Here is a 19,442-nt window from a genome sequence, read left to right as displayed (position 1 = left end):
CCTGACTGTATGTTTTGTCTCAGCCCTGAACGGGGGCCAGGCTTAACCGCGGTGCTGCAGGAGCAGACCCCAGAATGAAACGAAGTGCGCCTGCAAGGACACGGCTCCTTTCTAAAGGAAATATGAAGCAAACACCAAATAGGGCTTTGGGGTGTCTTCTTCCTTTTTTCTTCCTTTTTTTTTTTTTTTTTTTTTTTTTGCCTTTCTCTATCCATTTACTGCCCCGTTTCTCCAGTTCTCAGCATTCCCATTTGCTCCTCCATTCCATGAGTAACACAGCCGGGCAAAGGAACAGCCTCCTGCCCACCCTTCCTTCGGTCCAGTGAACTGTCAGTAGGCTGCACTGATTTTTGTACCACGTAGACATCCATAATTCCTATATGTGCTTGGTAGTGACTTGGAAGATCTCGCACACTCCATAACACGACATCTCTGATGTTCCATGTGCAGTGGTGCCTTCCCCCAGCCCACCAATGTGAACCGTCCTGTATGGCATGAGTGAGCCCTAAAACAGAAGTGAGGCAAGCAGCAGTAAAATCTGGCATTTCAAACATGAATTAATGAATCACTGTAGAACCCCATTTAATGAGGGCATATAAACCATGAGTTACTGCTCAACTCCATTACATGCAGCTGCGGTGTAATGAAAGCCATTGTGGGGCTGGTCGTTAAGACTTGAGCCTTAATGGTTAGAAATGATGGCCTTGGTCTTTTTTTCTTTTTTTTTTTCTTTTTTTTTTTTTTTTTTGGTGTAATAGCCTCTTTATATTAAAAAGCCTTCCCCAAAAAATACGAGGTGAGAGACAAACAGCATCGAATGGCAAGTGTCCTGCATTCAGCAAGTCTCCAGCAGACACTGTTATGCTCTCTTTGCTGCCTGAGCAGTTCCTGAAGAGACATCAGACACAATAACCTGGCAAACAGCCACACAGAGATTCCTGCACTGCCCTTCTCCACCTGTGGATGTTGGCAGAGGAAGCTGAGAGGTCATAATCAAAGGGCCAATCCTTGACCCCATGGTTGGTGTCTTAATTTACACCAAGATCAGGAGGAAACTGGCCCTAGAATCAAAGAGCTACAGTTTGCAAGGTGCCTTTCTTGTCTCTTTTTTCTGTGCTGTGTAGGAAAAAGGCACTAGATCTGCCTGGGAAACATGCATGCCACACCTTTGCGGGGAGTTTTAAATCTTGTTATGTAAAAAAAATAAAACATTATTTTTTCTGTGAAAACGTGCTGAAATCTTTTTCTCTCCTGACTTTCTTTAGGGTGGCAAGGAGTGGATTGCTCTATTCCATGTTCAAGTGGAAGTTGGGGTTTTAACTGTAACCAGACATGTTATTGCACAAATGGAGCAGCCTGCAGGCCAGCTGATGGCTTCTGTCTGTGCTCCCCTGGCTGGCAGGGGGACTACTGTGACCAGCCATGCCCTGTAAGTGTAACCAGAATGGTCTCACATCCCCTTTTAAATAGTCCACATAGCTCTTCTAATCACGCAGGCTCCGTATCTCATTTTGTCTGTGGATATCTGTAGGAAATCATGTATAAATGACAGATTGTGGTTTGAGCAATCGAGTCGATGTATTACCTTCTGCACTGTATTTTATCAGAGCTATTGCAGCATTATCTGCATTTTCTTGAACATCATTTTTTAGAGTGATTCCTCATTTGGTTCTATATAGAAGTTTTAGGCACTGAGTTGTTCTGTTTTCTCTGTATGTTAATTTAAAAGATGCGACTCAGCATTAAGAGGGACATGATAGATGATTTTGCACATTTTACAGCAAAAAAAAAAACCCACGACCAAACTGATTACTGAGAGTCTTTTTTTTTTATTTTATATTTTTGGAAGGATGGAACATATGGTCTTAATTGCAGTGAACGTTGTGACTGTAACCACGCAGATGGGTGCGATCCTGTCACCGGTTACTGCTGCTGCCTTGCTGGCTGGACAGGTAAAATGAGCAACTCTAAAAACTTGGGATTACTTCTGTTTGTTTGTTGCTTTGTTTATTGCTAATGCGTCAGTTACAGAGATGAATTTCTGACTTCAGACTCGTAGGTAATAGATTGAGACAAGCTCAGCTGAATTTACCCACATTTAAATCACTCACGATGGTGACAAAAATTGGCATTTATTAAATTTGTATTCAAATGAGTTGAGGATGGCTCCAAACCTGGAGCCAGATGTTAGCCTTCTGTACCAAGAATGCTCAGGAGGAATGCAGATTGTATGGAAATCCTGCAGTGTTTTTCTCCTTGAATGACCTTCTCCACAGGGGTTTTGGTGCCGTAATGAATCCTGTGGCCGTTGTACCCGAGATGCAGGTAGGTGCCGTCTGGATGCTGAGAGCCAGTACAGCTGCTCCATCATACAAACCAGTTTTGTCACAAACTGTTGTCTCTATGCCCTTTTCCCATGCTTCCTGTTGCACAGAATGGTAGCGATGGAGAGCAGATTAATGCGGGTTTGATAAAGAATTCTCTTGATTGCACAGAAGCACCGAGAAATCTTGAGTGAAGTCTGAAAGTCCAGGCTGCAGAGCTCAAACAAACAGCCCTGCACTTGACTCCATCCTGACATGTCTCTTTGCTAGCTTTTGACAGCTGACATAAACAGCAGTGGGGGACAAGTTATTGATCCAACTAATATTTCACACTTAGCTGCCTAAAATATGAGTTAATCTGCCCCTAGCTCTCCGGAGAGTCCCTGGAGGGAAATAAGCTTATATTCTTGCCTATATCTACAGAGCCACCAGCTGCACTGGCAGCCAAAATGCATTGGTATTAACAGCATTCATTTGGAAAATTTAATTGTTTTTCAAACAAAAACAAGTTGGAAGAATGTATGGAGCAAGGCAGGCTCAGGCAGCCAGCATCAGGGGTGCTGTTACCTTACACCTTCAGTTCTGCCTTAGACTAACTCACGTCCTACATTTCTGATGGACAGAGCATCACTCACTGTACAGCCCAGCTCTTAGAAGCATGAGGCAAAAGGAATGAAATGAAGCTTTTACTTACAATAAAAAAAACATCCTTTTAGAATTAAGTAAAATGCAAAAATTTGTTTGTTTTTTTTTACAGCAGAGTTGCTTTTCAAAGATGATGAGCATGTATCCCTGAAAAGGGCTTTGGGCCCAATAGAAAATCCATTGTGTAAGCTCACTACAGCCCACCCCAGCTTGTGTTCTTCACTCAGGGGCTGCATTCATCATTCTTTGAGCCTCTTTGCCATCACATCCATCTGTCAAACTTTAAAACTGTACTGTGCTTTATTTATAACCATCAGAAAAGCAGTTGATAGGTTTTCCTGTAGTCATTGTGGGTTTCTTAGAGGGGCAAAATGGTTTTCAAAAGTACAGAAAATTAATATATATTTATTTGTTTAGTGTGAGGTTTATTGCACATCTTAATGTAGGTAGAATCTCAGAGGAAAGTGCAGAAAATACACTTTGCAGACTGAACTTGTGGCTTCTTCTCAAAGGCATTTGGAATGTACACTGCACACTTTCATAGCACATGCATATCTGTAATTGTACAGCAAGTGCAGTTACAAATTACTCCAACTAAAGGTAAGAATGGTTGCCTCTTTCAGTTTCTATTTTGGGTGAGGTGAATGTACATTAACTCGCTGGCCACTTGCTGCAAATTAAGCACTTTGACCTTCAGCACATCCCTGCAGTCCTGGAGCTCCCTTCCTCAGCATCACGTTTCTGGGGGGAAAATACTACATTAGCATTTGAGACCAGGTTGGAGCTGAGCTGTTGACAGGACCACGTAAGGTGTGCACTGCAAATGCTGATAGACAGACAGAGCCAACATGTGTTTTGTCAATTCTGCATTCAGTGTTTTTTTCCACTTGGCTTAGCACGAGACACAAGGATAAATTCTGCTCATGCTACTTTGAAAGTATGTAATTTCAGAAACTCTTCAGCTAGATAATTATGTTTTCATATTAAGGAGAGTGGCATTGGTAAAAGATTAATCTTACTTGTAGTTGTTGTGAACTGGCCCATGATGTGTTTTGCAGTATATTTTATAAATATGGTGTGATAAATAATTCAGCCTTAAATTTGTGCTTTCGGAGTTTGGTACTAATTAGGCATGGCCTGAAAAAGATCAGAAAAGTTCAGCATCATGGAACATCTGAAGGTTTTCCTACCCACTCACACCAGACAGAGAACTCACATGGCTTTCTGATCCTAATAGCCACAAAACTTCATCTGAAACAGCATATTCTGTATGTTCATCCCACATGTGGGACTCCTTGCCTTGATGTCGGTGTTCTGCGTGTAGATCAAGGAGAAGATTGAGCCCATTTTCTTTAAAGTAGTTTCCAAGATGTTGCTGGTATAAACCTTGGGAGACTGATAGATAGTTGGAGCACAGAGGAAGGCTGGAAAAAGAAGAAAAAAAGGAATAAAAAGAGTAACGTACAATACAAATTAATAGCTCTACCACCCTTGTCTGCTGTTATGACTGCCACTCATCCAGAGTCCATTATTCAGGGCGTTGCTCTCTCACTCTTCTGTGTTTAACAGCCCAGAAAAGCTGGTTATGGGTGCAGAGAATACCTGGCAGAGTGGAAGATGATGAAGAGATTGTCACGTCCCATCTATGAGGTTACAAAGCTGTGCAGATCAGCTCAGTGCCAAAATAAGCGCGCACAGTGCTGACTTTTACTGCCCATGAAGGGAATGTCAGATGCAGATAAAAATAAGGCTGTGGCCTTGCAGTGAGGGAGGTCTCCAGCTTTCACATGCTTACCATAGTGAATATAAATACTTCCCTTGAAATCAAAAGAAGATTTGTACGTGTCTGTCACTAGGTTAAAGAGGAGAAGTGTAGCCCCCAGCAGGATCAGGTCTTGACTGATGAGAGTGATTGCTTTGTAAAGATTAATAAGGGTCTCTCCATTCCAGATCTGCCATGCATTTCAGATAGACACTCCTTTTGTGCTCGCAGCTGTGTGTATGTGTGCACACACATACCTTAAAGCTACCAGTCATTTGCAGGAGAGGTGCTATTTTGTGTACATTCAGGTTAAAATGAAGATGCTTGAAAACGGAGTGCTTCAGTGTTAATTGCATTTGGTTAATTAGACATCTCGCACTCTCTGAATCCTCAGAGGGAGTGGAAGTGCAGGAAAGCTGTGTGGTGGAGCATTTCCTGGGAGTCCTTTGGAAGCAAATAGGTAGATCTCACACCCTACAGTTTGGGCTGCCCAGGGTCCATCCACGGCATCAGGCACCACAGCTCTGGGCAGCAGTGCCAGCACCTCACCACCTTTCCCCCTGACATCTAACCTGGTCCTTACCACAGATGGCATTCTGATGGGTTCCTAAACCAATTCACACCATGTAGCCTTGTGCTGGTTCACGCAGTACCACTTCCCACAACTGAATCTATTCGACATTACAGAAGGGAAAGCCTCAGGCCTAGCTGATGCTCACAGCAAGCTCATTTCCTCCCTGAAACAAGTCGATGTGTTTCAAGTTAATTGTGGCAGCGTGTGTTTTGTTAACCTTTGAGATATTACAGTGGGATTAAGTTGGAAGCGGTCTGCAGGGGGGTACGTTCTGTTCCCATAAATGTTGGGGTCACTTAAAATCCTGTTTATCTCAATTCCTTTAATCTGCAATGCTGTCTTATCTGAGCCCGAGTTGTGTCTTTCTTGTTTCGTATCGCTGTCTGGTTTCTGAGGAGAGCTGTCGTCCTGATGCTATCTCAATTATCCCACTGAACTGCTGAGCTGATGCTTTTCTGATCACCCAATGGCCGAGTTTATTCAGGAGGGGTCAGCATCCCCAGACCACGTGGGGAAATGTGGTGGTGTTGTAGACGGGGGACAGAAGGTAAAGGATTGTGCATCCCATAGTAAATTATAAAGGAACTCTTCATTGATTTTCCTTAATTGATCTGGATGGTGTGAACATTAAATGTGGTGGTAGAAGAAGAACCATCTTGTTATCATGTTGGTATTTTCCCCTTCAGGCTTCGTTCTTGTCTCCAAAGAGCAGCTGCAACATACACAAAAGAGGAATATATATTTCGCTGTCCTTTACATCTTCAATAACCTCCATACTTTGCCAACAACATAAGCCCTAATTGTCTGTTATCGTGTCCAGGAGCACTGTACACTGGCTGTGGTAGGCTCAGGTTGTAGGGATTTGTACCTGCGATTGTGTGAGGGTCTTATGGGGTCAGGAACGTCATCTGGTCACAGATAAGGGGAGCTCTGAGGAATGAGCCTCTGCATTTGCAGGCTGCGAGTGACATCTATGCTGTCACTCAAACACAGAAACATGTTTCTTCCCTCCTGTGGACACATTAATTCAGTAAAACTGATAAGGCTTTACTCAAGGGAAGGCCTTTTTGAATTTTAAAGGAACAGTGACCACTTTGACGGGGAGCTCGAAGGTATTTTTAACTTCACTTTTTCTGAGTTCCCTGCATGAAGGTGATCTTTCAAGACAATAAAAAAAAACAACTTTCTTTGTAGCTTTCCATAAAATACATTTTGTTTATATTCATATGACTTTTCCAGCACAATTTAGCTTACAGTTCTAAAGCCGGATCCTGTCCCCAGCTGATCTAGTTTGAAGCCAAAATAATTCCATCACCATTAATAGATCCATTCCAAGCACACCCTCCTATAATTGGTAGCTAACTTCTCTGCACGCTTTTAAAGCCAGAGAAAATCGAGGGCTGTTTTTTATGTACCTGCAGGTTCACAGCAGAGCAGATCTGCAATGTGTTCCAACCCGTGGTGCTGTGGGTTGGCTCTGTGGGGGTTTTGCAGTCGTGCTCCCTCGCGCTCCCTTGGTTTGTAACACCAAGCCTAAAACATCAGAACGGAGCAATAATAATTTCCTATTAAGCATGCATTTTCTAGGTGTCTAATCCCATTATCTAAACCATATTTTGCACTTATCACTTTTGGCAGTCTTATCCCAGATTTTTAAATTAATAATTTATTTCTGTGATTATTCTGTATCCTTACATTAGCTTTAAACAGGCAGAAAAAGCTAGAAATGTTAAGAGTCAGTCTAAAATGATGCAGTTTAGTCTCTCTTCTGGCAGCTTAGTCTCTCCTCTGGCCTCAGCCTTTGAAAAGTGAAGATCTTTTCCATATGAAAAGGTGTGCTTACTCTCTGGGTTCGACAAGTGTCCTTTAGCCTATGAATGTAACATAAGCTTATTAGAAATTAGCTTTAATTTTTCATTGACTTAATTTCAAGTGAGTTGATAAGATTTTAATGTCAGGCCGTGCTTAAAAATTCTCTCTTTGACAGGAACCTTTAAGTATGGCTCCTGCTGATAGAGGGCTAATTTTCAAAAAATATGAATTATGAAGTTCTATCAAAGACATCATTGATGCCCTGACATAAATTATGTCAGTGCCTTCCTTGGCAGACATCTAGGAGGCTCCAGATTCTCATCTGAGGGGGGTTTGGTTGTGTTTGTCCTGTGCCAGTTTTAGTACATATTTCACCTTCCATGAAATCAGTTGGATTTTTGCCACTCATTCAGTGGGAGTTGGATCAGACCCTTACACTATAATTAGATCCTGCAGCAAGCCTACTGCTAAACATAAGCGTGCATGCAAATGATGGTGGTATTAGCCTTAGAAATAAAGGAGAGATGCAAGTTCATTTAGCTTTGTGTTTATTTTTGGTTTTATTTTCACTTAAGAAGGGACAGCTTTTAAATTTATATGAAAAGATAGAGCTTGGGTGGCATCCTGGGTTGTACTAATTTAACAGGCTCTGAAAAATGAAGTTTGATGCTAGAGATATTCGGCTATTTTCCGTGTTAATATGGAGGCATTCTATATATAAGCTTGGCTGTGTGTACAATACATTCACCTATAAATAAATGTGGGCGAGAAGCAGCGAAAAAATTATTTGTGAGTATTTCACCAGACTAAATACTGGATGCTGGCATGCAGTGTGCGAAGGGAGAAGAAGGAAAGATCATTCAATAAACAGCCAAGAAGCTGCAGTGCTGTACACGTCTGCTGCCGGTGAAAAGGGTTTGTGGTGATAAATGTTGTGGATTTCTTCCTTCTCCTTCTACACAAGGGAGAAAAAGAGGACTTTCACACAGCGATGTTAAGCACAGGAGTCTTGCACACGTCCAGTTGTACACCTAAGCTGCATTCATGGCCTGAGGATTGAACCTTTACAAGGCAGGAAATATGTTTTCTTCCCACTTCCATATTCCTCCCTCCCAATTGCCTGCTTGCATCTTCCCCAGGTTCCTGCTCCTCCCTGGCCTGACATCACGGCCAGAGTTTAAGAAGCAAGAAGCAGGAAGGACGTGTGCGAGAGGTGAAGGCAGCTGGGGTGGGAGTTTCCTCCTGTCATTGCTTTTCCTCCTAGATCCTTTCTGCTCCTGGCAGCTCTTCTTCCTGCAGCAGTGCACCCAGGAGAGTATCTTGTAGCAAAGGGAACCGGATGATCCTTAATTTTAGCAAACATTTTGACTTACTCCATTTCTTATGAGGTAGGTTCTTGCCTCAGAAGCTTTTATTGCACAAATTCCCTGAGTTGGGTGATTCATATCTGGAGTTTTCTCTAGATAATTAAAAACAGGGGTAGGATTAGTGCTCCACGGAGGTGCATTAGACTGTAAGTATATTACTTTCAGAAAAACACTTCCATTAATGGGTGCATAAATTGCCTATGTGATGATGAGAAAAGAGACAATTCTGAATATTTCACCAGCTTCAGGGAAGGGCTTATTCTTCATTATTTAGGGCCAGATCGTCGAGCTTTCATTTAGACTGATGGGTGTCCCACACAGGAGCTGCCCCACTGAAGCCCACTGGTGAGCAGTGCTTAGTATGGTTGTAAGGTCTCTGCAGTGCAGGTCTGAAAGAACTTTACAGTTGGAAGAGTGTTTTGGAAACATCACAGAAGTCCTTTCATAATGCGGCTGATGCTACCGCTGCTGAATAGTTTTGCTATATAAAAACAAAAATAGCTTATTTGCTGACTGGATGAGCAGCCATCAATTCTTAATGTTTCCATTTAATTTTATGGGAGATCCCTTTATGTTTTCTTCTATCTGCTGCCCTCCCCAAACCTATTTTCTACTTCTTCGTCATCCTTAAAAGCTGAGTTATCAAGAATTGTGCTGCGAGGTTTGCCTCAGGTAGGAATAAACATCATAATGCAAAAGATGATAGAAGAGCATCAAGGATTCTTTATGAACTCGTGTTCGGATGCTATCATAACACCTTCTTAACAACTGATCCAGAGCTAATAAGACAGCTTTATTCTTATGTTCTTATCGAATTTTCTTTTACCTTTTATAGACTGAAGCAGCAAAGTATTCACTTAGGAAAGCATGCTGATCTAATCTCAAACATGATGCTGATTTAAATAGAATTTATAGATGAAGCATAAACGTAACAGCAATGAGAGTACTGCGGAAAGAGAAGAGAATGAGGTTAAACAAAAGGTGAACATATAAATACAGAAGTCACTACTGGAAATAAATGTACAAATTAGGAGACCAAAGCAAGACTTCCAGGGGACCTCAGTGTGGCACAGCCACCAGAGGATGTCTGCAGAAGGGACAGGCCTTTGTGATGGAGAGAGGAGGGGCTATGTGAAGGAGGGGCTCATTCTGGAAATCCCATTCAGGATACATTCCCATTCCCCTTCTATCGTGTGCTTGCTGCCCTGCTTCCAGCCTTGCTGAAATAGCCTTGCCATCATCATCACCTCTCTAACTGCCAGGCTATTTTCTGCTATTGAAGCAGTGTTGCTGCAGTTGAGGTTGTCCCCCTAAATACTCTATCAACTACCAGTAAGCTCGGCATTCCCAATCAAAGCCGGTGTGACTCACCAAACTTCAGGCCTCCACAGCATTGCCAAAATCCGGTGCCTATTTGTTCATAAAATCTGCCCTTTCCAGAGCTATTCAGATGCCAGAGATAAGAGATTATTATGACTTCGTGTCATGTTGAAAGACAGGTGGAGGAGAGCACAGTGTTTGTGTTGGATTCAGATGTGTGCTGAGATCATTCCTGTCACTGCTAATTGATGCTGCATCTGTCTTTAGATTGCTATTATTGGGGAGGAAAAAAAAAGAGAGAAAAAAAGAAAAAAGCTGAAGATCTTATTCAGAGAAGTAATTACGGTTGTACGCTGGTAGATAGAAAGTGTGTGGGGGGATGGGACCAGCAGTCTGTGATTTATCACATTCCTCCATCCCTGAAAAACACTGTGATGCTGGGCAGTGCGGCAGTCCTGCTGCGGGAGCTGCTGCCATGGGGACTGCTGTGGTCAAACCTGGGGCACGGGTTCTCATTTATTCCTTCCAATTTTGTTCTTCTATTGTGTTTGGAGCATTAGTTTCCAACTATCCAGAGACGAGGCAGACAAACAATAGCAAGCTTTATTAAGAGCCAGAGAGGTAATCCCCAAGCCTGAGAGCAATTGCATGAGTAAGCTGGAGGGGGAAGAAAGGGAATTCTGCTATGTCTGCCTTTCCAAAAATTCACCTTCCAAAGTCCTTCAGTGTGATATAGTTACAGGCAGTACTAAATCTGCATTACTTTGACAAACTTTCATTGAAGCCATTGAGGGTTATTAATGGAAGCAGTATACTAAGTCGCTCTTCAACAGATGCCGTATATCCCCGTGCTGTGGCTGTGGGCTTTTTTTTGTTCCTTTTTCTCATTCTCACTCCTCTTCACGGTGGTTGTATGGATGCAGCTGAAGCTTTCACAAGTATGTTTTAATACAAACAACCAGTGAGGCTGCCATCTTCCTCTTCACGTTTCATGTGGAATAGTAGGAAAAAATGATTCTCATAAGGAGTGGTCAGGCATTGGTATGAGGGTAATGGTGGAGTCACCATCCCTGGAGGTGTCCAGGAACCACAGAGGTGTGGCACTGAGGGACGTGGTGGGTGGGCATGGTGGGGATGGGTTGGGGTTGGACTTGGGGATCTCTGAGGTCTTTTCCAACCTCTGTGGTTCTGTGATCACTGCATAAGCCACCTGTGGTACCCATCCCTGCACCAAAGATACTCCCAATCGCAGGCAGCAGTTGTTTGGCCACTGGGTAATAAATTATCCTGAAATAGCCTTAGGCACAAACAGCGTGGAACTGCTCTCCCATGTGGTTATCCCTTAAAAGAGTGCAGTTGTGATGGCTGTGGTGGGTGAAGGTTGTGTTTTTCACAGCATACACAAGAGCAATTCAGGCACTTAGCACAATTTTCCTGCCCATTGTGTGCAAAGCAAGAAGGTATGGGGAGGTGGGAGTAAATTCTGTGTATAGAGCAGTTGAAAGGATAGCCCTGGAAATCCTACTTGAGAGTGTCTGCAGTACCACAAGTCCACGCAGGGATGGGGGGATCACTACTGCTGTTTCTAGGCTGGATTCAAAGCCATAGGAGATACGGCTCTTGGCTTGGCTCTGTCCTATTGCATGGTGCCCATTGCCCATGTAAGGTGGGTAACTATAATTTTTACATAAGTCATGTGATTTTCACTTACATTTCACTCCCAGAACATTGTTTAAGAAGGTCTCAGAAGCGTAATTTCATGCTAGTGTCTGCAATTGTGAACCACAGCCTCAGGCGGTGAGAGAATTTCTTGGTATCTAGGCAATAGAGTTTATGTATAGAACTGCTTCCTGCATTCCCCCTGCTTTGGGGGCTTATTCTTCTGGTAGTTGTCTTTCTAATCTCTACATCATGCTTTTGAAACAAGGAATATGTTTGTAAGTTAGGAATGTGCGAATGTAACGTGAGGTGAAGATGAGATGTGTCAACTTCAGCATTTTTTATATTTCTGGAAATTGGAAACTAATTGCTTATCAGAAATGTTCATCAGCGAGTTCCCAAGCAAAGGTTAAAGTTTTATGTTCAGAAAGCTTGCTGCTTTGCTGCCTCCAATTGTGCAGTAGTTGGGGAGGGACTCCTCCTTCATCTGCTGCCAAGTTTGGGAATTGTAAAATTAAGGGGCTCTTTTTTTAGCACAGTTCCTTAAGACACGCATGTCCAGATGCAGTTTTAACTTCTCATTTACATTTGCAATTCAGTGCGTGTAGGAGCCTCCAAAAATGAAGTCTTCCATGACAATTAACTTGGAGTAATATAAAGTAATAAAATTGATTGCGGCCCCTTCTCGGTTGCATTCTGAAAATTATTAAACAAATACGTTCTGTAATGGGTATCAGCATCTTCTAGAAGGTTTCCTTTCCCCTCCCTTTACATTTCATTACAACAATCGGCTCCACAATGACTCATTGCCTTCGTTAGGAGCGGGAAGACATCCCTCATTATTCATTACTAAAGGAAGGACTTCGCTGCTGCAAGGAACAGCCACGGCATCCTAATTCAGCTACCTTACCAGAGAAAGGAGTCAATGTCATTCTTCCCCAAACTTTGCTGAAAGAGACAGGAAATAATGCTGTTTAATTGTCTCCGTTTATAAATAGCTCATTCACAGTGAGAGAGCTGCATTTTTAATACTGCAGCCAGGAGGAAAAGAGGCACATTTTCCCACTTTGCGTCTGAATTTCATTTCTGGGTGCTTGCGATCGGCCCTTAGAAGCGATGAATGATCATAAGTAGATGTACAAGTATGAAATGCATTCATTTATTTACAATTTACCACATTAATTTTTAATTACAGAGCACTGCAGATGTATTATGTAGGTGCGCACACAGCAGTTACTGTTCACATAATGCAGGGATTTCCTACAGAGTGGGGAGGGCTGTGCTAAAGCTGCTGGTTTTCTTGGTTTTACGAATACAAATGTTCTTTCTCTTATTGCTCTCCATGTCTTCAGATATCTTTTCTTAAATATTAAGGGATTGAGCTCATATTATGTTCTTACTGTCTTTTAATGTGCTTTTTATTAAGCTTTATAGCACAGACCGTGCTTCTTTATAAATAAAACTCTGGCCATGTATTACTAGAAACCCCATTTCCAACTGTACTTTAGCCAGACTTGGTTAGATTTTCTAGGAAGGGACAATTATAATTGTGTGATTAATCTTCAGAAAGGGGAAATTTTGGCTCTGCAGTATTTCTTACTGTGTTAACTTCAGAGATTTATAAAACCAACTTGAAACTGCACTGTAAGTGTGTTTATAATGACTTTTAGCTGATTTAATAATCCTCAAAGTTTGGTGACTGTACAGATCGCAGCTTCACAAATGCAGTCCATTACCTGTAGCATCCAGATGAAGTTATCAGAGGTGTAGGAAATGACTTGGGATTGTGTTTCTCCTTAGCCATGCACTAATCCAGCCTCCGGCTGGGGCTCTCAGGGTTCTTGCCTGTATTTATCCCATTATGCAGTGGGGACATGTGCATGGATGATAAAGAACATCTTCGTGTTGCAAGTCGAGCCAGGGCATGTGTATGCCATCAAATCTTGGTGGAGCAGTTGTAAAGCACCCGGTGTGCTAATGTTGTTAGGAAAATTTTCAAGCCAGTCTGTGATTCATTTTTTCTGTCGTTATCAGTAAGTCGGTGTGCTGCTGCTAATGCCACTCCCTGCAGCTGCTCTGCTTAATGTCTCTTTTAGCTCACGATCCTGCAGAATTTTTTCTATCCGAGGAGCCCTTGATCATGCAAACAGCTCTGCTAATTGCAGGTTTTGGTGGTGCCTTATCCCAGAGGAGTAGGAGTCTCTTGAACAAGTGGCAGTGCTCTGGATCAGATCCTGAGCTTACATCCATGTGACAAGCCATGGCACGGGGCTGTTTTTAAAAGTCACCAGTTTAAACAAAATCAGCTGAAACGATGCCAAGAGCCTTATGTTAAGCTTTCTGGCTGTTTGCTTCCTTCAGTGTTTCCAAGCTTTGCTTTTCATGATGATAAATATCAAACAACAACCCTGGGAGTCACTGGGAGCTAGATTGGCAGGTCTCAGTCTCCATTTAACATGCAGATGATCAGTCTATGGCACATATGGCCGCTTGCTAGATCAGAGCTCGGTTCATTAACACAGAACTCAGAGAGCTCTGGGTGGATGTGGAGTAAGTGCATAATAACCCTGAGCACTGTGCCGTGAGCCAGGAAGTGAGCAATGTGCAGCACTGAACTGAATTTGCACATGTTCAAGAAACCAAATACTAGACTTTTTTCTTTTTTTCTTTTTTTTTTTTTTCCCCAGAACGTTGAATTTTTCTTCCCAGTCTTCCAGTTCACAACAGTTAAATAATCAGATTTCAATCAACTGCATATTTCCAGGCCAATTATTTGAGATTCTTTGTGACTTTAAAACAGTTCCTGACCTTCATCTCTCAGACGACATGCAGAGCTTCCTTAAACGATGCTAAGGATTGCACAGGAGCTGACTGACACCTACAGAACTCACCTCTTTGGCATTTTCTTACTTTTTACTTTATGTAGCAGATAAAAGAATAGCGATTTCTTTTCCATGCTCCCTTGTTTGCTCTGTGATGTACTGTGAGATGTCAACACACCCAAATGTTCCTTTGAGCAGAGCAAGCTGTGCAAAACCTGATGAGTGCCATTGTGTTCTTCAGGCATCCACTGTGACAATATGTGCACCCAGGGCCGCTGGGGACCAAACTGCTCCATATCCTGCAGCTGTGAGAACGGGGGATCCTGCTCTCCGGAGGACGGCACCTGTGACTGTGCACCTGGCTACAGAGGACCCCTGTGCCAAAGAAGTAAGATTTCCCATGGATGTGTTGGCAGAAGCAAAGCAGGTAGAAATGTTATCTATGGCACCAGAGAAAGCTGTGAGTCTCTGAGTGGCATGAGCTGATGACTTAGCTCAAAAAATGCTTTTTGGCCAAGAAGACAAGGCTCTGCTGGGTAGAGTGTTGCCGTCTGTTTCTTGTGCCCTTCCACGGTACCTAGAGGACACAGGAGACCTAAAAGAATCACAGAACCATAGAATTGTAGACTCATTAAGGTTGGAAAATATCAGTAGGATCAGCCAGTCCAGCCCATAGCCATCATCACCTTGCCCACCAAGCCATGTCTTTCAGAAAGGAGCGACAACTTTTCATGACTAACTTGGCAAGATGTGGGTAGAATCAAGTTTCTGGATATATCACAAGAAGCTGTAGGATACCTGCTAAGCAGAGTCAGCTACAGCCCATCACATAATGACAAGTAGATGAGTGTTGGCTATCAAAATAACAAGGCGACGTTTTCTTGCATGCCAGAAAAAGAATCACGGCAGCCAGAAATATCTCTCGTCTGATGCTCTGCTGCTACATATTAAAATGTGTCAAGGAGATAAAAATCCTCTCATTTACTTTACCTGGAAAGCTGTATTTGCCCCCGAGGGACCTGTGTTCACTGATGCAACCTTCTTCCTACGTAAACAAGAAATGGGTCTCTCTCCCTTTTTCCATCAGCCCTTGTTCTTCCCGTAAGATATGCTCCATACCCACTTCACATATCCCTTCTGATTTCACTGCTTACACTTGACACTAGCACACACTCATCTCTAAAAATAATTTGTAGCTGACAGTTTTTATTTAAAGCCATTATAACAATGACCTCTAGCACTGCTGTAGTTAATAGCCTATAAGCATTTCCATTATAAACCCCAATTTCCAGGTGCTTCAGCACGTCTATATAACTGTAAAACCTCTCTCTAAGGCTGAAATGTGGTTCTCAGAGCTTCTGGGAATTGGGGAAGAAATTGTTTTACAAATTTGAAACCCTAAGAGTGCAAAGCGTCCAGAAGTTAATAGTTTCTGGCCTTTCTGAGATGAAAAAAAAACCTGCTTAGTTTTATCAGCTCATGGCATACAGGCTACAAGAGGCAAACTATGTCCCCAGCTTGAAACTCCCATAATCAAGCTGCTCCCTGAAGACATTTGCTGAAAACTTAATGGGCAGAAATTCTCCATCCCTCTGGGGTGACAGCAAAGGGCTTCTCTGGATGCAAAGGGCTTCTCTGGATGCTTGTGCTCTCCGTGTAGCTGAAATGCCCCTCTGTGGACACACAACCAGGGAATTTGGCCTGCCCCAGCTTTTCTGTGGGATTCAACCCCAAGTCTACCTGCATCTCTGCTAAGTTTGCTTTCAGAATCATTTCTGTTTCCCTCTTGGAAAGTGATTTAGAAGCAGAATTTAGTACATGGCAGCACTGAAGCACAGTACCCCTCTGGGTAGTTCTGTCTGTGCAGTCAGCATTGCAGGAGACACCGGGATGGTTTATCGGTCTTAGGCCTGCAGAAACGTCTACAGGAGTGATCCAGGTTGTTTTATAGCAAGTGCATCATCAACAAACCTGTCAGCTGAGTTCCAGCTGGAAATGTGCAGCAATGTATGAACCTGGCACCCGCTGCAAACATACGGACCAAGGGGGGAGTTCTCATTCACTGAAACATCAGTAACCACTGAGACAGACCTACATGATAGAAAATCACAGGAGTGAAAAATATAAGAAGTCATTTTTACTGTTAATGAAACTTCATGGAGGTTTTTGTGCTTATCTATAGCAGTAAACGTTTGGACAGTGGATGTTTTTTGCAGTCTGCATGTGCTTACATGGAACAGTACGTGTTTATAGGAGACGTTGGGCCCCAGTCTTGGTGCTGTATCCTATGGACAGCTTCCACAGTAATTTCAATCCAAGTTCTAAGCATAGCTCATGACAAGTTTGCTCAGCTAACCAGTGTGATTACTGATGCAAATTAGGTGCTCTTGTATGCTGTTCCCATAATTACCATTTTAGATTCTGTTCATCACTGACAGATGCTCCTGCAATGGCATGTATAAACTGAATGTCCTACACGAGCACAGGTCTTGAACCTAATACGTTTAGAAATGAGCTATCAGCTTTTGACATAGTTACTAAGAAGAAAGAATATTGAGATTTTCCCAATACTCCTTTGATTCTTAGCTTAATTCCCTAAGGAAATGGTAAGGTGGATTTCTGTGCTTTGTGTATGTGTCAGTGTTTCTCTTCCTGCCTATCTTTAAAGCTTTGGAAGATGTTTTCAGGTATTAACCATGGCTACTGATGGGATATGGGGCATCAGACATCTTGTACTGCCGCATGTTGTGAATGTCTTTAGCTGGAGATGGCCAGGGAGACTCAACATGTTTTGTTTTGTCTTCAGTTTGCCCCCCTGGCTTCTATGGACACCACTGCAGCCAGCCATGCCCTCAGTGTGTGCACAGCAATGGTCCCTGTCACCACGTGTCCGGGCACTGTGACTGCCTGCCAGGATTCTTCGGTGCACTCTGCAACCAAGGTAATGAGCCTGGGATCCCCACACCCGCCTTTCCCAAGCCTCCGTGTCTGTGACTTTGCAGCAAGACTGATCACAATGCATCAGCCTTTTTTCCCTTGTTTCAGCAGTTCGGATCACAAGAAATTCTTTATTTCAGAGGCAAAATGCAAATAGGTACTTAGTCACCCTTTTGTAAATCTGATGCGATCCTGCTTTCATAAATAAAACAGGTCTGCCACTCCGTGTTGAGATGAATATGGAATGAGACACCTGCTGTAAATACATCAGCCATCCAGTGGTTTCGTTTTCCTTTCTGCTAAGCCAGTCGTAGCCTAAATGTTGATGACACTTTCACGTGCTCTTTCAGCAGGAGCTCCGTTCCTTGAGGTAGAGGCCAACTCAGGTACATCAGCCCAAAGACTGAGTTAATGCCCTGGTCTTATAAACAACACCCAGAGCATGACTGTGGGAACAGCTGAAATCACACACACCCAGACACGGGAGTAAAGAGACGGAAATGTTGTCAAGGGGCGGTGGAAAAGAGCTCATGTTCCCAGGTTAAGAGTACCCTCTGCTCTCCCTGTGTTCATCACTGCGCTCTTTTCTTTACCTCTAGAAGTTGGTCCACTTCTACCCAAAATCTCCATTTTCAGTCTTATCCTAAAACCGCTTCCAGAATCCTCACAGTGTTCTGCAGAGCCTGAGTTGCTGCAGACGTCTGGGGGTATTTTCTGCCTGCAGATTTAAAAGAGATAATTCTTAATGGCCGCTGCCCTTGTGAAGTCACCATCCCTGTAAAAATTGAACTGACACTTTCTAATGACCTGCTTTTCAGGAAGTTAGAAGTTGCAGGCAGTACTTAGGCAAAGTCATTAAACAGATTAAATGTAACCATGTTTTCTTTTCCCTGTGCCGTGCAGTCAACTAAACATTATACCAATTAATTTATTAAAATGAACATATTTCAGTGAATTTGTCCATTTTATATGAAACGTTAACCAGATTTCAAAGCGTAAGCAGGGCTAATTATCCTCTTAAGAAAATTCTATTTTATTTTTGCTCAGATGTTCAGCACTTCTGGTTTTACTTTGAAATGTTGATCTACCCAGCAAATTAATTTTAAAATATTCATGTCCTAATTAAAATCAATTTGTGTTGCAGTTTGTCATAATGAATTAGCATGTAACTTTATTTTGTCGAAAGAAAAATGCTAATTAATGTTTTCCATTAGAAAAACGTGAAACAAAGATTTCACTTCTGAGTTTCCATCCCCTTGTGCTGTCTCTTTCCTGGCAGCAGGGATGTGACTCCAGCAGCAGCAGCAGCACGTGCGTGCAAGGAGCTTTGTAACCTCTGAAATTGCACGGGGTAACGTGGTTGTACTACGGATTCAAAGCAGCACACAACTAAGCAGCTGTTTTATGAATATATTTCCCAATCATGTAGCAAGATGGATTGATAACAACGCTATCGCTGCTAGAACGCAGCTGACATCCTACGGGGAATTGCAGAGTCCCACTTCACAGCTTTTATTGCTAATTAACATCTCTGACTGTGTCGTACAATCAGATTGGTCCTGAGGAAGGCAATATTAGTCCTTACTCTACAGCTTAATCTAAAATGTTTGAAGCATTTTCAGAAGTGCTTGTATTTGTGTCTCACAACTTTACAAGGGAGTCACTGTGTCAGTCCACAGCCCAGTTACTTAACCTAATGAGAGCACAGGATAGGCTTTGTAATCCCTCTGTGCTGCCACCCTGGAGGGCTTCACACTATTTTGCTAGGACAAGAAGTGCTCACATGGTAGGAACCCCTCTGCTGGCTCTTGCTGTGCCAGTCTGAAGCATTTCTTTATCAAATGTGACCTGTTGCCTTTGTCAGCATCAGTGTTTGGATCACAAATCTCTTCCTGATTCATTAGCATTCTGCACTGCAGTGTAAATCAGCTCCTATTTTAAGTAAGTCTTTTGAGAGCTATTTTTCATATGTATAAAAAAATCCAGGCTTCCTATAAGTGATGTTATCTATCTCCATCTTAAAGATGCAATAAAAATATTGTATTGAACTGCTCTGTGTAGAGCACTGGAAGTGAATAATTGTGTAGCACATATGAAAACCTGACAGATCTTTTTAGTTTCTGCTCTTTCTGTGATATGAGGCCTTTTCTTTCTTTCTTTTTCTTTGTGTCTGTATATTGTTCTTTTCATTGTGTCTTTGTATTGTGTTTAGTTTTATCT

General features: G+C 42.5%; 1 protein-coding gene and 1 long non-coding RNA gene across 7 annotated transcripts in view; one reads left to right on the top strand and one right to left on the bottom strand.

Moving 5' to 3' along the window:
• The window catches only part of MEGF11 (multiple EGF like domains 11), a 255,429-nt gene that overhangs the window by 205,565 nt on the left and 30,422 nt on the right, over nt 1–19,442 (top strand). For all 6 annotated transcript variants that reach the window (XM_015873314.2, XM_015873318.2, XM_015873316.2 and 3 more), the window contains 4 exons: nt 1,266–1,429; nt 1,850–1,952; nt 14,527–14,673; nt 17,092–17,226. In XM_015873314.2, the coding sequence (XP_015728800.1) occupies nt 1,266–1,429; nt 1,850–1,952; nt 14,527–14,673; nt 17,092–17,226 (549 nt within the window). The remainder of the gene's footprint in view (nt 1–1,265; nt 1,430–1,849; nt 1,953–14,526; nt 14,674–17,091; nt 17,227–19,442) is intronic.
• LOC107318925 lies at nt 5,494–9,574 on the bottom strand. Its single transcript, XR_001557583.2, has 5 exons — nt 9,521–9,574; nt 9,311–9,430; nt 8,491–8,576; nt 6,721–6,838; nt 5,494–6,017 (listed from the first exon to the last, which is right to left on the bottom strand). It is a non-coding gene; the product is annotated as an uncharacterized LOC107318925 (long non-coding RNA).

This window comes from Coturnix japonica, chromosome 10, assembly GCF_001577835.2.
Source record: "Coturnix japonica isolate 7356 chromosome 10, Coturnix japonica 2.1, whole genome shotgun sequence".
Classification (NCBI taxonomy): domain Eukaryota; kingdom Metazoa; phylum Chordata; class Aves; order Galliformes; family Phasianidae; genus Coturnix; species Coturnix japonica.
The sequence above is the reverse complement of the archived record's forward strand: the minus strand, read 5'-3'. Positions and strand labels throughout refer to the sequence as shown.